Source organism: Astyanax mexicanus, chromosome 14 (assembly GCF_023375975.1).
Source record: "Astyanax mexicanus isolate ESR-SI-001 chromosome 14, AstMex3_surface, whole genome shotgun sequence".
In the NCBI taxonomy this organism is placed as follows: domain Eukaryota; kingdom Metazoa; phylum Chordata; class Actinopteri; order Characiformes; family Acestrorhamphidae; genus Astyanax; species Astyanax mexicanus.
The window spans coordinates 46,129,530-46,146,620 of NC_064421.1; the positions used below are offsets into that span (position 1 = coordinate 46,129,530).

Consider the following 17,091-nt stretch of genomic DNA (forward strand, 5'->3'; position numbering starts at 1 on the left):
TCCCAGCACAGCCCTGCCCCAGCACTGCCCCGTCCCAGAGAAGGCCAGAGCCAGATTCCACAGTGGCATAAATAGAGCTGCAACTACAGAGCAGCGTAGACATTCCCTCCTACTGCAGGTTCTGTCATCTGGGTTTTATGAACATCAGCAAAAATTTAGACACCCTAAATGAGGTAATTTTATTATTAAAAATAAGTAACATTTATCTGTAGATTTCTCGTTTTATGCAAATAAATGCTCAAAATGACAAAATTGTTATTTGTAATTTGGGAAATATGTTGTGTGTAGTTTAGAATAGAATAAAACAACAATGATCATTTTACTCAAACATATATCTATAAATAGCAAGATAAGAGAAACTGATTCAGGAACTCAGGAAGTGTTCTTCTATTTTTTCCAGAGCTGTATATTTATATAGCTAGTTGTTAAGCCATTCAAGTAGTAACCCGTTTACATGAGGATAGATTTAGCCTTTTAATTTTAAGCTAACAGCTCATTCACACTGCGCATTTATATTATTCGGTTTAAATGTAATAGGTCGTTAATTAAACTCACAGAAATGAGAATACCTGCCTGCAGAAGGACAGAAGCAGTAAGAGCAGCGCTGTAACACAGATAAACTGCACGCTGTCAGGTTTGACAGCTCGCCGCGCGTGTAGTTCAACCGGGCTGCTGTTCTTCCAGCCGCTCCGGGAATTTCCCTTCCACGTGTCTGATAAAAAGGGGGCGGGATCATAACAAAGACACGTGACGGGTCTTAAGACGAGCGTGTGGTCGGCGCTGGTGTTACGTATCCCGGGGGGCGGGGCCTGCTGCTGTCGTAGTTGGAAATGAGGCTCAGCGGCTGGAGGCGAAGATCAGAATGAAGACAGAGGTGGAGAGTAGAGGAGCTGAACGGTGCGGAGCGAAGGGAACAGAGGAAAAAACGGAGAGAACAGAGAGAACAGAGGAGAAAACGGAGAGAGAAGTGCTATAGCAAGAAGTACTGGACTTAAAGGACTTTATACTAGGACAACCAGAGGTAACGCTCGCTCTTTAGCTCTTTAATGTATTTACGCACGTTTTTTTAGCTACAGCTGAGTGTGAACCGGTGTTCTGACGAGTTCTGCTATCCATCGATATGTGCTACTTAGCGACTCTGCGCATGCGCCAAACTCTTATTTTTACTGTTTTCGTGTGTTTTTTTTATTTCCTAGAGCTTGATAACTCAGGTCCAGAAAGTAAAAAAAAATCCAACCTTGGGTTGTTTTGTTGGTACAAAACCCTGGGTTGGATTTTTACTTTCTGAACCTGAGTTACCAACCTCTATTACTTATTTTCCTGATAATTTAGTTTTTAGTTTAATTTAGTGCATTGTACAATCTGGACTCACAGTCATCAACATATAAATAAAAGTTTTTAATCACCTATATTGCCTTAACTTTTTTAAAATTAAATAACTTAATCCTTTTACTGCCTAAACATGTAACTTACTACTAGTTCCTATTTGAGCACGGTTTGACAGGGTAGCACAACTTGACAGAACACCCGGCTCGTTTGGCTTTTGCATGGTTTATGAATGTTGGTTAGCTAACTTGTATAGTATAAGTTACAGGATTGTGGCTTATTGGATCTGTCAACAGACAGCGTTAGTAGAGACAAACATGATGACTAAACTTTTATAGTGTTGATTTATGTGATTTACGTTAGCTAACCTGGCTAACTAACGTTAGCTGTATAACTATTAGTTACATTGGTCATATGGTGGTGTTGTTTGTGTTGTTGTTTAGAGAGTAACTTGGCTAAAGCTAGTTAGCTTACTGCGCTGTTGTACTAAATACGTTGTAACGTTAGCCAGCTAGTTACTTTTCTCGCTAGCTCCTGAAATGAATTCTGGCCGGTGCGCCGCTGTAAACACCCACTAAACTTTCTCAGGCATGTCTAATCTGATTGAGCTACTAATACATACCAGTAGTAGCTGTAGATTAGTAACTTTAGTTTAGTATTAGCAGTAACGTTAGCTATAAGTAGTTAGCTAACCTAATCTAGGATATATCAGTAGCCGGTGGATCAGGCGGCTTCCACAGCTGTACTGAAATCCTGTGTGTTGTTTTTTTGGCGACCTCAATCACAACTTGTAGTTAGAAGATTTAGCACAGTCATGGAGATGATGTTTAGTTATCTAACTAGCCGATCTAATCCACATTTATGTAGATAGGAACGTTACATAGCGAACGCTAGATTATATATACTATTAAAATACTTATTTTTAGTTTATTTAGGTTAGCTGTCGCTAACTAATTTTCAGCAACATTACTGTGTTAACCTAGATAAGTTTATTATTAATATCAGTACGTTAACTTAGTTAGCAACATTATTTGATCAGTGATTAAAACCTTAAGATTAGCAAAGAATAGTTTATAATTTTTAATCAAATAAAAAAAATAGCTAAGCTATATAAGTTACAGTCTAACACTAGTTTAGTGTTTGTTTATTTTGAACAGTAATCGGTAAAATAGTAAACTGCTTAATTTGATCAGTGTAAGTTAAACAAATATTTTAATAAACGTGCGTGTTTTTGCTAGACACTTTATTTAAGAGACCAATTTAGCGAACATTTTATTATGTTTTATATCTTATTGATATCTAGTTAGCTACTGTACAGTTTTAGAGAACTTGTTGTCAAGCCGGTGTTCTGTCGAGGTATGCTATCCATCGTTATGTGCTACTTAACTGCACTGCGCATGCGTTGACCTACAGTTTTTATTATTTCTCGTGTTTTTTTTTTTTTTTGTTTGTTTGTTTTTTTTTATAATTCTGTTTAATAATTATGGCTTTTTTGTGCAGTTAGCAATATGGACTGTCATTACACAAAAGTGTAAATGATCAATAATAAGAAAAAAAAACTAAAGCATTTTATAATATAACTTTATCCTGATACAGTGAACATGCGCTAATATGCTGCTTCTTTTTTTATTTTTACCTTTAATATACTTTAATATACTATATTTTTACCTTTAACACGGTTTGACAACATAGTTAGCACAACTCGTCAGAACACCGGTCGAAAGTTGTCATTAGCTAGCGTTAGCTTGCCTGCGTGCTAGGTTAGCTAACTTAACTAGCTTTTAGTTACTTAACTGTTAGTGCCGGGGAGTGGTTGAGTTCAGATTCAGCCTTTTGAGACACTTCTGAGAGCCGTTTAAGCCAGATTTCACTTGATTTGGCTCGCTAGCCTCCTCACGATCTATAGATATGTCTAATAACTGTGTTTAAATACGTTAAAATATGTTGTAGCGGAGCGTATAGTGCTGCTAGCGTTAGGTTAGCTATCCTACCCAGATGTGGACCGTGCCCATGTGAGCGTATGTTTATAAACACACCGCGCTGCGCCTGCTGCTGCAGTCTGCTGACTCCGTGGACTGCGTGAACTCCGTTAACTCATTGGCTTTTTATCTTGTTTAGTTAATACTGAACTCAATGTTGAACTTTTTCACACTCAGCATGGGCAAGCAGCGGAAATTAAGCCGGTGTACTGTCTGTTTTGCTAACTAGTTACGCTGTCGAAGCATGCTAACCTAACTAGCTAGCTACCACAGTCTATGTTTATAGGTATATAACAGAATAAACAGAATAAAACGGTAACCGTAGTTTACAGAAAAGTCTGAAAACAGCCCCCCAAAGGCAAGGGGCTTTTTTTTACTTGCTTTTTGCTGCAGTTGCTGCACTGACCCGGGCTGGGTTCACCAAAATACAGCAGTTTTAAGAATGGTTCCTAGCTAAATGGTAGAGCGAGCTTCACTTTAAACACCCTACTCCCCTCTCTCTCTAGGTTAGCTAACTAGCAAGGAAATATGATAGCTAACTAGATAGGTAAAAAGTTTGTAGAAAGCACACTTTACCATTTTTTTTACTATTAACCCTTTCAAATCCTGCATCCCTTAGAATGTACATCATGTAATTTATTTATTTTTTAACGTTTTTATTGCGCATAACGATGTTTGAGAGCTGTTGCCCATCAGTATAGACCATGAACCAGCCAATTAATAGCTTGACCTTTAATTTTTACTACTTTACTGTGATATGGGACATATTTTTAAGATTTTTTTTACTGTTTAGGGAAAGTTTATGAAATAAAAAGGTCAATATGACATAAAATATTACACACATGCTTCCAATGCAATGGGAATAAAAATAAATATCAGATATTTGAGTTAGTTTGATTTATGTGTTATATAGATTTGATAGTAGAATAGTAAAGACTTCTATTCTGTGCTATAAAGACAGAAAACAGCATAGATTTAGATTTTTTTTCCCATCACTGGAGATAATTCAAGCCTGAAAGGGTTAATATTACAATGATGAAGGGATGATGAAGGCCTGTGGCCTCGTGCCTATGACCACAGAACAGCAGTGCCAATATTACACATTATAGCACAAACCTCAAGTGTATTGTTGCGATGATACCACAGTTTCATTATCACTGTTTATTAAAAGATTTTGAGTTAAAGAGTTGCTAGGTTATCTGTATGTGGTGGAGTAATACATGGAAAGCTTCGGTTACAGTTCATTACCTGCTAATAATGGCACTCATAAAATGCATCTCAGACAATCACATTGCAGGGTCGGAACTAACTGTGGTATAATCAACATTTTGATTATATTTTCTACTTAAATCATTTGGCATCTCACCATTCAGCTACCCAGTGTGAGGAGAGCTTCTGTCAGTATTGAGCGTACAACGCGTTTGGCTCAAAAGCGAGCATTTGCATTGCAAATGAAAACGCTAAGCGGACTGTTGTAGAAGTGAGCTGATAGTGGCTGCAGTGTTTTTATACAAGACAAGTGACATTTAAAGTGTTTTCACACGCCTCCCTCCTCAGCTCCAACAAAAGCGTGGATACACACTGAAGTCGGTCACTGGAATAGGATAGGAAGCCTGGAGTGACTCTTGGAGGCTTCTCGCAGCGTCTACTCGCCCACGTTTACTCCACTTGGTGAGCTGCAGGAGTTGAAGTGTAGCCTGTGAGTGTGTGTGTGTGATTATCTAACCTGAGGCAATGTTTTTAAGACTTGATTAAGAAGTGATTGCACTGTGAGCTGTTGTTACAGGTCAGACTGGTCTCGTAGGTGTCTCGGTTTAATCATGTGGGCTGTCGGCTCTTTTGTTTTGATCTTTTGGCTTTTCCAGTCAAGTCTAGTCTGCCTGATTCAGGATCAGCCGGGCTGTCTGTGGTGTGGATCTTGTAGGTGGCAGTATGTTAGACTGTGTAAGACTGATTCTGGTGAATCGTAATGAGTAGTGGCATGTTTTTATGCTCACAGTGTGCCAGTGTGTGAAAGCGTGTTTCTGTTTTTGTGCTTTTCTGCCCACAGCAGCAGAGGGAGCTGTGTGTTGCTTGCTTTACTTCTGAGCTTTTTGAGGTCCACACACTGGTTTGCAGTGCAGTGTGAATGAAGTGAACATTAAACTTAATAATACTACTAAATTTTTACTCTGCAGATTTTAAAATATTTACCCAGTTCCAACGTTCATTTGTGTGTCATATTGATGACGGATGGCTTTTGGATAAAAACAATAGTACTCTTTTATAGTAGGTCTCCCAACACAGTTTATATCGCCAAACAATAAAAACATTTCTAGAGGAATACATTCAAATGTATGGAGGCCCGTATCTTCCTAAATTTGAGTTGGTAAGTCCTAATTGTGAGACACTAAACCCAGGGGTATTATCTTATCATTATGACTTAGTGTCTCATGATTATGACTTTGTGTCTCAGAATTATGACTTAGTGTCTAGTAATTATGACTTCCTATCTCATTATTTATGACTTACTACCTCCATAACTGACTTACTATCTCGTAACTAAAATACTAATTATGACTTAGTATCTCATAACTGTGACCTAGTATCTCATAACTGTGAGATACTATTTATAATTTTGTATCTCATATTTATGACTTAGTATCTCATATTTATGACTTAGTATCTCATAATTATAACTTAGTATCTCATATTTATGACTTGGTTAAGAACCCTTTTTTTTTTCCAAGTGTCAGAAATGGGCTTCCATACATTTGTGTCTCTGGTCACGTGTTTCAAATAAAACACCACATTCAGAACGATTATAGGACTGATATTGTTGATTTATGCTTCTATTTTCATAAAATCATTGTGCATTTTTACACATAGAAATGAAATATGGAATGTTCAGCTCTTCCATACACCAGCTGAGAAAATCTGCATGGTTCATTTTCTCTTCATTGCTCTCCAGGACTTTTATGGAGATCCCTTCTGTTAAGCTCTCTACGCTCTTCTGTTCTTGAAGTGCTAATCTGGAGGCCACATAAACTTTGGAAATCTGTAGTGATTGACTGAAGATTGAATTTTGTGACCTCTGAGCACTATGCGCCGCGGCGCATGCTGACACTGCTCTGTCATTTTTTTGTAAGTTGTTTTAATTAGTTTCTTTTGTTTCCAGTCACCTCCACTTTGTTATAATAGCACTGACAGTTGACTGTGGAATATTTAGTATGGAGAAAATGTCGCAACTGCCTAGGTGCTTGGTTTTATACACCTGTGGCAAATGTTTTTGACCCTATTCTTTTAGCCAAAAGTTTGTGGATCCAGTAACACTGCTGAGCTGCATTCACATTTGCAGTTTCTACAGGAACTAGACCTTATGTCGGGCCCAAAAAAACCCACCCTGACCCGGGCTGAGCTCAAGCCAAATTTATACCGACATAAAGCGTCAAAACGGAGCTTTTTAAAAACATTTTTGAGGCTGTTTGAATGAGCGAATCTGTATAGAATGATGTTAAAGGTAAACATTGCAACACTAAAGAAGCATAGACCTGTTCTTTGAGAACACTGTTTATTAAGAACCGATCTCCCTGGCTACTCTAATATAATTAACAATGTTTAAGACTATAAAGCACTATAAGACTATATAAGCTCACATGTGCTTATGTATGGTTATATAATATTCTAAATTGTGCATTTTTTTTTAAAAAACAAGGTTTGATTTGTTACTCTACTATATTGTAATTATCACACCATAGCTTTATATAAAATAAAAATAGCATTAAAAAACAGAGGAAATTGGTGGGTCTGGTTGATTTCAGGCAGAGAATCTAAGCTCTAGCAGGAAAAGCATTCTCTAATCAATGTTCGCTGATCTGGGGGATCATGATTCATTTATCTATTGCTTGTGTATACTCACCCCTCTGGTGTTAATGCGCATGTACATACTCTAAGTTTAACATCCTCTACTGCATATTTCTTACTAGAAAACAGTGAGGGAAAGCTCCTGTTTTTTGTGTCTGTGCCTTTTTGAGTCTTGTGCAGCGTAATTGTTATGTGGGATTGACATGGTGGCATTTCGGGGACAAACAGTCTCAGCTTCTGCGTCCAGAATAGTCGTTATTCACTAAACCACACAGACTTTACCACAGAACACGGAGCGAGTAGGCGACACAGTTTCTGCCTGTGTCTTGCCAAACCACTGCAGAGTTAAATATAGTAAAGCGGTGGTCTAATCGCAGCCCCAGTGTGTGGTTTTATTGCTGCTATTTATCTAAATCAGCAGTGCGAGCGCCCACAGGCTAAGCTATCCTTTATTGTTATTATTCTATTGCTAGTTACTGTGTGGTGCTACCAGTGAGTGGCAGGCCCGTTTACAGTCATGGATTTAGTGTTGCATATCAAATTTAGGCCTTAGGTTTAGAGAAATAAATGTGTGCATTTGTTTTTGTTTATACCTTTTCAGGACAAGAGTGTCCTGATGTAGGAAAAGCTAAAAATTACCTCTTTTGGACCAGCAATGTTGGAACCAAGTTAAGGTAACATTACATTCAATCAGTTGATTGAAGGAGTTTGTCTATTAGAAAAGTTTTCTCCCTCTGTTTGATTTGGTTTCACACAGGTACAGGTTTTAAACCTAAATGCACCTAAATGCACCCCCCCCCCATTTCTCTAGATGTTTCTTGGTTGTTCTACAAAACCCTATCAGACTGTTCCCAATAGCCAACCGGGGATGGACTGGGACCAAAAAATGGCCCTAGACCTTTTCCACAAATAGGCCCACCAACTCTCTGAGGACCATTGGCAGATTGTATGTGCAGTATGTGATGGAATCTAGGAAAACCCTTCAGGTTGTGCTCTGGCCTATGTACAGGAAAGAGGGGAAAATGTGTTTAAATGGCAATATTTTGGTAAAATTGGTGAATTCTGTCACATCTGAAAATATCTCAGCAAAGTATGGTTGATTAGCATTTGAGGAAAAAGTGTTTTTCTTTTGTTTATTAGTGTGATATTTGTATTTGAAATGCCGGCCTTTAAAACGTCAAAATCAAATTTTTAAACCCAACTGATCAGCCAACTTTGGTTAGTCACATCATTTGCTACAGACAAGAAGAATGATAACAGATTTGAAAAGTGCTGCTAATGCTAATGCTGCTGCACCCAGCTTTAGTGGAAATCTGGAAATCTAAGCTTTTATGCAAATAAATGGAAGAACACTTCACTCACCTATATAAACATTTTTTTTAGGAGAGAAATCTGTTTAAATTAACATCCAGCGCTTTTTCTTTACTGAGCTTAGCTTTACAGGTCTTGCCACCCAGCGGCGAGACCTGCTGAATTAGAACATGGCGACACCCCTGTTCCTTACTAGTGTCACATCATGTGCTTTATAATCTGTTGCGCCTTGAAAATAGACCAGAAAATAGACATTCATTGATAGTATGCCTTAGAGTGCAAAAACACAGTAATATACAAATATGATTGATTCACTCCAGTGCCTGGAAACTTGGTCAAAATGGTTATTAACTGTTTCACTGCTGAAACATACATAAAAATGCAGATGTCTATTGTGCACACAAGTTGTGCAATTGATCTGAGCATGCTACAATAGCAAGCTTATGGATAAAGGCAATTCTATTAGCTGGTTTGCAAGCAAAACTAGATCAACAGCCTTATTTTGAATTGGGCTGATGTTTCTTTTGTGCAGAAAGAGAAAAATACTTAAACACTCTTACTTAAACAGAACCGGACCTTCCTCCAGCAGAAATTGTTTTAGAAATAAGATCATACACGCTCACATGTAGAGCACTTATAAAATAACAGGTGTGAATGGCTATGCGTTGGGCAATCACAGTGCAATTATGATCAGGTCATCCAGGACATATGCAAATTCCAGATGGTAAAAAAAAAAAAAAAAAAAAAAATGACAGGACTCAGAACTGTGTGTGTTTTGCAGGTGGGGAGCGTGGAAGGCCCTGCTCATGGACGATGAGGAGGATGATGTGTTCGTTACGGATCCAGAGCCTTGGCGTTCCCCGATCAGTGTGATAAAGCAGGAGGAGCGTGGCACACAGACTCCAGGGCGGCCGCCGGCTCGGACCAATGGCATGCTGCCCTGCGGAATATCCGAGGAGCCAAGACGCCTCTTCTACGGTAAGCCTGGCCTGACCAGAGAGAGAGAAGGAGAGAGAGCTTGCTAGACGTTTTTTTTTTTTTTTTTATATATATATATCTCTCTGCCTGGTTGTAGATAAAGCTCAGTACTCCTCCTTCAGTCCCTGTGGCGTCTGACACACTCTTGGCTTCTTTAGCTTTTATTACCTGTGTGTGTGAGCGAGTGTGTGTGTGTGTGTGTGTGTGTACCCAGTCACTTTGCAATTCAAATGACTGCATGCAAGGGTTGTTTGACTGGCAGAGTGCCCAGCCGTGGACACGCAGCCCCTGGTAGAGCTTCAGCTTAACCTTCTGCTGCGTTTGTTTACAATAGCTCAGTTTTGTAGACTGAGGCTGTCTAAAGAACAGAAGCAGGGCGGTTTCAAATTGCAGCATTACAGCATTACGGGTTGTGGCAATTACTTCAATGAAGGGAAAAAAAAAAAGAAAATGTGATTTATCGGCCTTGCCAAAGCATCAGCAGTCTGATTAATGCAGTCATTAAAAAATGTGTTTTGATTGATTGTAATTTATAGAGTTTAGATCGAGCCCCCCCCCCCCCCCCAAAAATATAATCATAAAGTCATGATGAGCTCAAGCCTGATTTAAACCCCACATTTTTATAGTAAATGGAGTGTTAAAACAGCCTTTTAAAAGATTTTTGAGCTGTTTAAATGAGATCTGTTGTTTAACATTGCAACACTGAAGACGCATAGACCTATTATTTAAGAAAAATGTTTATTAAGAATAGATACACACAGCGCTGCAAGTCAAATGCAGACAAGTGGAATGTTATAATGTGCACAATGTTATAACTATTGTGTATGAAACTAAATGGCACACCTCGTTACTACGTTGCAGACTGAGTTCTGGGTAGGGTCTTTGTATTATACAGGTTAGATCACCATTTCTCCATTAAAACACTCGAATACTTTTATAACGAACATAAAAAAAAACAACAGAACATTTTACAGTGTTTCCTTTGACTTTTACACTTAATATCACTACCAGTACACAGCAGCTCATGTAAAGAGCCAAATCAACTCAACTAGCTCCTCTATGCTGACCTTTCTCTGAACCCTGCCCCCCCAAGCAGGAACCTCTTTTTAACTTCTTCAAATATTGTAAAAGTCAGACTTATGACTCATGTCGTCTTGTGATGAGACGTTTTTCAACGCTTTGTTCTGTTGTGGATGAAATGTGTTTCATTTTCATTTGCTGCGGACTGTAGGTTATTATTTTAAGGTCTTAGAAACCACAACAAACAGGAAATTTCAGTTCTGACATGTGATTTATTGGCACCTTAAGCACTTTCTGAAAGTATAACGGTCTGGCCCGTGAGTTGGTCGTTGGCTTTGAGACAGTGAGGAGAACATTTCAGCACTCAGTTAAACCTTGAAATCTTCACATTTACTCAACAGTGTATTCTTTTTATTGTTTTTTTTATTTATATATATATATTTTTTTATTGGGTTCTTGGTAAATCGCTCAGCCCTAACTGAAAGCATACTCCATTTAACAACAGGTTTTTAAGAAATATCAATATATTTTCATAGAAGATATGACACGACAATATAGTTAATATTGATAAAATATTGTGGTCTAGTTAGCTCCAACAGTTCGCCTTTCTCTACTTCCAATTTGTTGATTCAGACATATAGCTGACTTATATACATATTTTATTTTCATCTACAGCTGAATGTTTTATAAGCTTTGGAATATGTAGTTTTGTCTCAGAAATGTCTATTACAGTATATGATGAAAAATATAGAGAAAAATATAGTTTTCATTCTTTTTATCTCTACTTATTGCACTATTTTCACTTGATTTATGCCTATTCAGACAGAGTGCAGCTACAAATAAAACCGAATGAAACTCCGTTTACTTAAATTAACTTAAGATGAGTAAGGACATGTAAAGATAATCAAATATGATCAGATATAAAATATATATATATTTTTTAATCTAGGGTTAAAGACAGTAATGTTAAAGCTTGTTTACATGGATACTGCTGAACATGTTCCAGTCTGGTTATATGCTACTGTCAGTAACTAGTGGGTGGAGCCCCCTTGAGGAGCATTCTGATTAGAGTGTTGTTGTACTTTCCTGCACTGACTATCAAGGAATTTTAAAGGGTCTCTCACACAGTTTCTCGACTTGTCATTGTCTGGGGGCCCCAGGCCAGTTCGGGGCCACAAGCAATTGCTTGGTTTGCCTGTCTTGTTGCAACAGGCCTGCTTGTTTTCATTATTTTTCAATTAATATTTCAATGTCAATATTTTCATAATATATTCATATTTTCATAATCCCTACTCTCTCTAACTTGTTTTTTCTTCTTCAGTTTGAAGTTAGTATTATGCTAATTATTATTTTTTTTTTGTCTCTTTTTTTTTTTTCTTCTTTTTGGTTAGGTAGTGCAGGACTGTTATTACTGGCACCGTCTGCCCGTTCTGAACGCGTCGGGGACGCCATGTTTCGGGAGGAGCATCGAGCCGTTGAGCCTCGGCGGCGGCCGGCGCACAGCGTGGAGGCCCGTATCGGACAGAAGCTCCAGATGATCGGAGACCAGTTTTATCAAGAGCACATGCTGGTGAGTCACTACATGCTCACAGTAGTTTCTGACAATGTGATTCATCATCTGCTGTGAATGGGTCTGGGTGGAGCCAGATTTTCAGCATGACTGTTTATGTTGCAATATATAATAATAGTAATAATGACTGTAGGGTGATTTCTGTAGAGTGAACCCAGCTGCCAGTATCTATCAATAAAAACATTTGCTATAGAAATTATTTACTCTTTAACCAAACACACAGGATAATTTGTAATGTAATGTAATGTAAGAGTGATTCACACTGAGCAATCTGCCTAATATCCTTCTTTTGGTCCTTTCCTGTATTAAAGCAGCTTCTAGTTTCTTTTAATATACACTACAGTACACTGTAGTGGTGGGGGACATTTTTAATTCTTAGATTCATCTCGATTCAGACATGAATGATTCTGAATCGATTCAAAAGTGCCCAAAAATTAATTCAGACCTGCCATAATGTACGCATTTTAAGTAACAGGCGCGTATTTTGACCTCTTAATATGCTTGTGCGATTTAATGTTCTAAAGTAAGCATATCGTTTGATCTCACACTTCCCTCGATTTGTTCCATGTTTGTGTTTTGTGGGTAAGTGTGTTCACGGCCTGTCGCACTGTTCGTTTGTGTTTTATCACAAATGCTAATCCAGCAAGCTACCTATTGAGCCACCTGCTACTTTCATCCACGCTTCATTTTTTTTTCTCCAAACTGTCAAAAAAAAGTGTCGCTGTGCTGAAGATTCTCTCTCTCTCTCTCTCTCTCTCTCTCTCTCTCTCTCTCTCTCTCTCTCTCTCTCTCTCTCTCTCTCTCTCTCTCTCTCTCTCTCTCTCTCTCTCTCTCTCTCTCTCTCTCTCTCTCTCTCTCTCTCTCTCTCTCTCTCTCTCTCGTCAGTGTGCCCTATAATCCAGCACCTTATGTATGAATTTTACCAGTCAGGTATTAAGGAGCAGTAAAGCCACTTTGCTGAAGTACAGAGTTATACAGGAGTTTCAGTTTAGTTCGCCAGCACCGAGACTGGAGCAGTATTAGCATTAGCATTAGCCACTAACATTACTAAGCGCTAGCTCTTGCCTATCAAAGGTCAATATTAAATATCAATATTAGCCTGTAGCCTGCTGCTAATCCCAGCTAGCACTGCTGGAGCAGCATTAGCACTACCTGCTTAGCGATTTACTCACCCAAATAAACTGGAGAGTTTTCAGAAGAGAGTGGGTTCTGACAATTACAAGTTAGAAGGAAAACATGGTGACATCCTTGTTCCTACTAGTGTCCCATAATGTGCCTTATGTATAAAAATAGTCCAGAAAATAGACGTTTATTGATCGTTCAAAAAATACAGTTGCGTGTATCTAATTTGTAATGCAGCTTGTTGTAGAGGTTCCTAATGTTGTCCTATCTAACAATTAATCCTGTGGAAGATTGAGTGTGTATAGTGTGTCGTAGTTCTTTCAGCTGTGAAAAATCTTGAGTATTTTAGAGACTGCAGCAGTGTGAACTTGTATGAGTGTGAGTGATCTCTTATTGTGAGCACTATGAGCACTGTGAGCAATGTTATACAGCTTTAATTGTTTAATTGTTTTTCTTGGCTTAGTCTAAGAAGTAAGAATTTTTTTTTATTATTTTTAAAGTTATGATTTAAATTGCTTTATAATCTGGAACAAAATAATAAAGCCCCCGTTATTGTTGTAGGATGGAAGCAATGTTGTCCACTGTTGCAAAGAGCTTGGCATTGAGAGGAGCTGCAGTGCGAGACATTTTCCACGTCCTGCATTTGTTTTGGCCAGACATTTCCTTCAGCAAAGTCTGATGTGACGACCCCTTGTTTTACCCCATGACACAAAGTTCCCTCTCTCTCTCTCTCTCTCTCTCTCTCTCTCTCTCAACTCTCCCCATCCTTTTAGTTTCCTGTTTATTGCTCTCCTTCCATCCTGTGAGTGTGAGTGTGTGTGCATACCCGTAACACTCCCGCTGCCCTCTGTGTGGGGGCGGAGTTGATGCAACACACACAGTAATGACCAGCCAGGATTTTTGTCACTGATTTGTGTGACTGCGCACAAAGCCGTACCGCCGCTGAGCTCGTGTGGACGCCTGCCCTGCCCAAAAACAATGGCTCTTTGTTCTGCAGAGCTTCTACAGCAAATCAGATAGCATTAATGATGCATTGTTGGCTGCCTCTTTGGCGTACTTGAAAAAGAGGTGCTAAGAGTGTGATTACAAGAACAGGCAGTAAAAAAACAAAGGGAGAGAATGAGAGAGAGAGAGAGAGAGAGAGAGAGAATGCAATTACTCTTTATGCACACACTTGATGCTTGGTGATTCATTGTCTATGATTTTTTAGTTTTAGTTTTGGCAGTTAGAAGATAAAGATTATCATGATCAATAAACAATAAAAAAATGTGACTGATATGACCAATTTTTATTGAGCTTACGCCTACAGAAGTAGTGTGTATCACATTTGTAATGCAGCTTTCCCAGACACAGTCTCTGCATTGTAGACGTTGTAGAGGTTGTAGAGGTTCCTAAGGGTGTTCTACCTAACAGTCAATCCTATACCGCTTGAATATTCCTGCTGTAGATTCTGCTGTAGGTGAGGAGCGTGTGAAACAGCAGCGGTATGTGGACGAGCATCGTCTTGCTGTAATAGTGCCCCCGAAGCCTTGTTTGTTTAGAAAAGGCAGAGCCACTTGCCAGACACAATGGAGTCTCTGCATGGAGTTGTAGAGGTTCCTAATGTGTCTTACCTGATGCTGAGTTCACACTACAAGACTTATTGAGTCGTCAGTCATTTACATTACAGTTATGACAGGGTTGCAGAAAGTGGTCAGACTTTCCATAAATGGCTCTGGTAATGCAGAGAGTGTGTTTTGGACCTGTGGTTCTCTCTCTTTCTCTTTCTCCATGATTCGATTTGCTGTAGGTAGAAACTGCTCCTGACTCCAGGTCGCTGACTGGGTCAGATATCTAGCATGCCCAATATTTGCCAGACATCTGCGACTGATCAGCGATCAGTCCGCGACGCTCAGCGAGCGTCTTTCATTAGTTCACACTTCAAGATCCCTGATTTGTTTTGTTTTGTTGGCGATTAATAAAAAAAAAAAAAAAACTGTTGGTGAGTGGAAAACACGAGGTGACCACATGGCCTCCATCCACATGGTTGGGCATGTGTTTGCTGGAATGAGTTCCCAGCTTTCGACACATGCTCATGTTTACACAGTTTTGCGATGCAGACATTTCCAGTTGCAGCTGAATTCACGCTTTTAATCCCAGAAAAACGCTCTTATTTACAGTATCTTTTAAAAAGCAATTTAAATGCCTGATTTAAGGGCCGATTACTCTTGTTTTGTTATTTTCCTCGGGTTTGAGAGCTTGGCTCTGACTCGAGACGCGAGACAGCGCATGGGTGGGAATGGGGCTGGTGACGTCATGGGCCCTGATTGTTTAATATCGCGAAATATATCATCAAATTTTTATATATTTTTTTTTTCCAATATTGTGCAGGCCTAACACCCAAAGACCTTCTGAAACAGTAGCAGCAGCATGTGGACGAGCATTGTCCTGCTTAAAATTCACAATATATTGTCCAGCCCTATTCTAAGAGCTTTTATTCCAGTGTTCTGGTGTTCTTTTGTGACTGGCCCTCACTCTCCTGCTGCTGTTGGGTTTTGATTCTTTCATTACACACAGTCCACTGGCATTCTGGCCCCCATAATCATTCCTTCACACACCAGCAGTCATCATCTGCCATGTCTCTCTTGAATACACACACTGGCGTGCTGCGAAAGCGAGAAGTGGCCAGGCAAGGTAAATAGGGTGGTGAGCTGAAGCTTGGAACAGGCTCTCCGGTGGTTTGGGAGACTCCAGCTTAAGTCCTGCCCGGCGTTGAGATCACCCGCAGAAGACAGCCAAATAAGAGGCTTCCTAACCCCCCCCCCCCACTCTATACACACACACACACACACTCACACTCTCCACCAGCAAGGAAAAGCCTCAGGCCAGCAATACTACAGCCAGACTGGTGCAACTATGATTTCCCATTGATGATAAGATTCTATTTCAGCTCTGGATCAGTGAGCTTCGCTGCTGTCAGAGGTTTTTGAGGCTCTTTGTGTTTTTAGGGAGCTCTGCTCTCGGTCATGTAATTGAGACAGTAGTGCTTTTCCTTGGCGTAAATTTGGCGTCGTTTCCATTTCTTGGTCGTGGAAAGGACTGTTGTTGAGCATTGTTGAGCAGCCCTGGTTTTAAAGGCATAATTAAATGGAAAATTTAATGTACAGTATTTTCTATCTGCAGACACTGTCAGTCAGCCAAAACTTGAGATATTTAAGATTCAATGTTCAAGAGGTTGTTCAAGGTGTTCTATGACTTAAGTTAGGTAGGGTTTTTCGATTAGTCGATTAAATGATTATATTTATGTCCCTCCATCTCTAAAAACAATAGAAACAGGCTGAACATGAGATTTAAAAGGGCTTTAAATGTCTAGATGTTGTTAAAGCATGGAGAGTACTGATATTTAGCTATTAAATATGTAATCTGTTGTGTTTGGGCACTTCGGTGACACAGGCTAAGTTGAGTGTAACCTGTGTGAATGATCCAATTAGTCATCTCAAATTCCGCTTTACATATAAACGATTAGTCGACAAAGAAAATTTTTAGTCGACAAATTTAAATAATAGACATTGTCGATTATATCGACTAATCGTTGCAGCCCTAAAGTTAGGCCTGTCACAATAATTACATTAATTGACTTATCGAACAATAAATGGACACTACCTCAGTATCTCAGGCTTTTTTAGTTAACAGCTGTGCTGAACTTTTCAAGAGTTAATTACTTGATTATTTTCTTTCTAGAGTTACAGGTATACAGTGAATAGTGAATATTTGAGTAATGTTCGAATCCAGATTATGAGAAGCAACAACTACTCAACTAAGTAACGAAAAATAAGATAATTTCTTTAAGAAATGAAGGTCAGTCAATCTTGACAATTTCAAGAACTTTGAAAGTATCCTCAAGTGCTGTTACAAAGACCATTTAAAAACATTATGATGAAACTGGCACTCATCAGGACCACT

At 39.0% G+C, this 17,091-nt stretch overlaps 1 protein-coding gene across 2 annotated transcripts in view; it reads left to right on the forward strand.

Moving 5' to 3' along the window:
- The first annotated feature begins 571 nt into the window (after positions 1-571).
- Positions 572-17,091, forward strand: part of bmf1 (BCL2 modifying factor 1) — a 30,694-nt gene continuing 14,174 nt past the window's right edge. The window contains exons 1-3 of one of the 2 annotated variants that reach the window (XM_007257920.4): positions 572-1,021; positions 9,241-9,437; positions 11,849-12,027. In XM_007257920.4, coding sequence (XP_007257982.1) covers positions 9,266-9,437; positions 11,849-12,027 — 351 coding nt within the window. In that variant the 5' untranslated portion in view covers positions 572-1,021; positions 9,241-9,265. Of the gene's footprint in view, positions 1,022-7,487; positions 7,823-9,240; positions 9,438-11,848; positions 12,028-17,091 lie in introns of those variants that run through there. The other variant, XM_049463665.1, reaches the window with a different exon arrangement.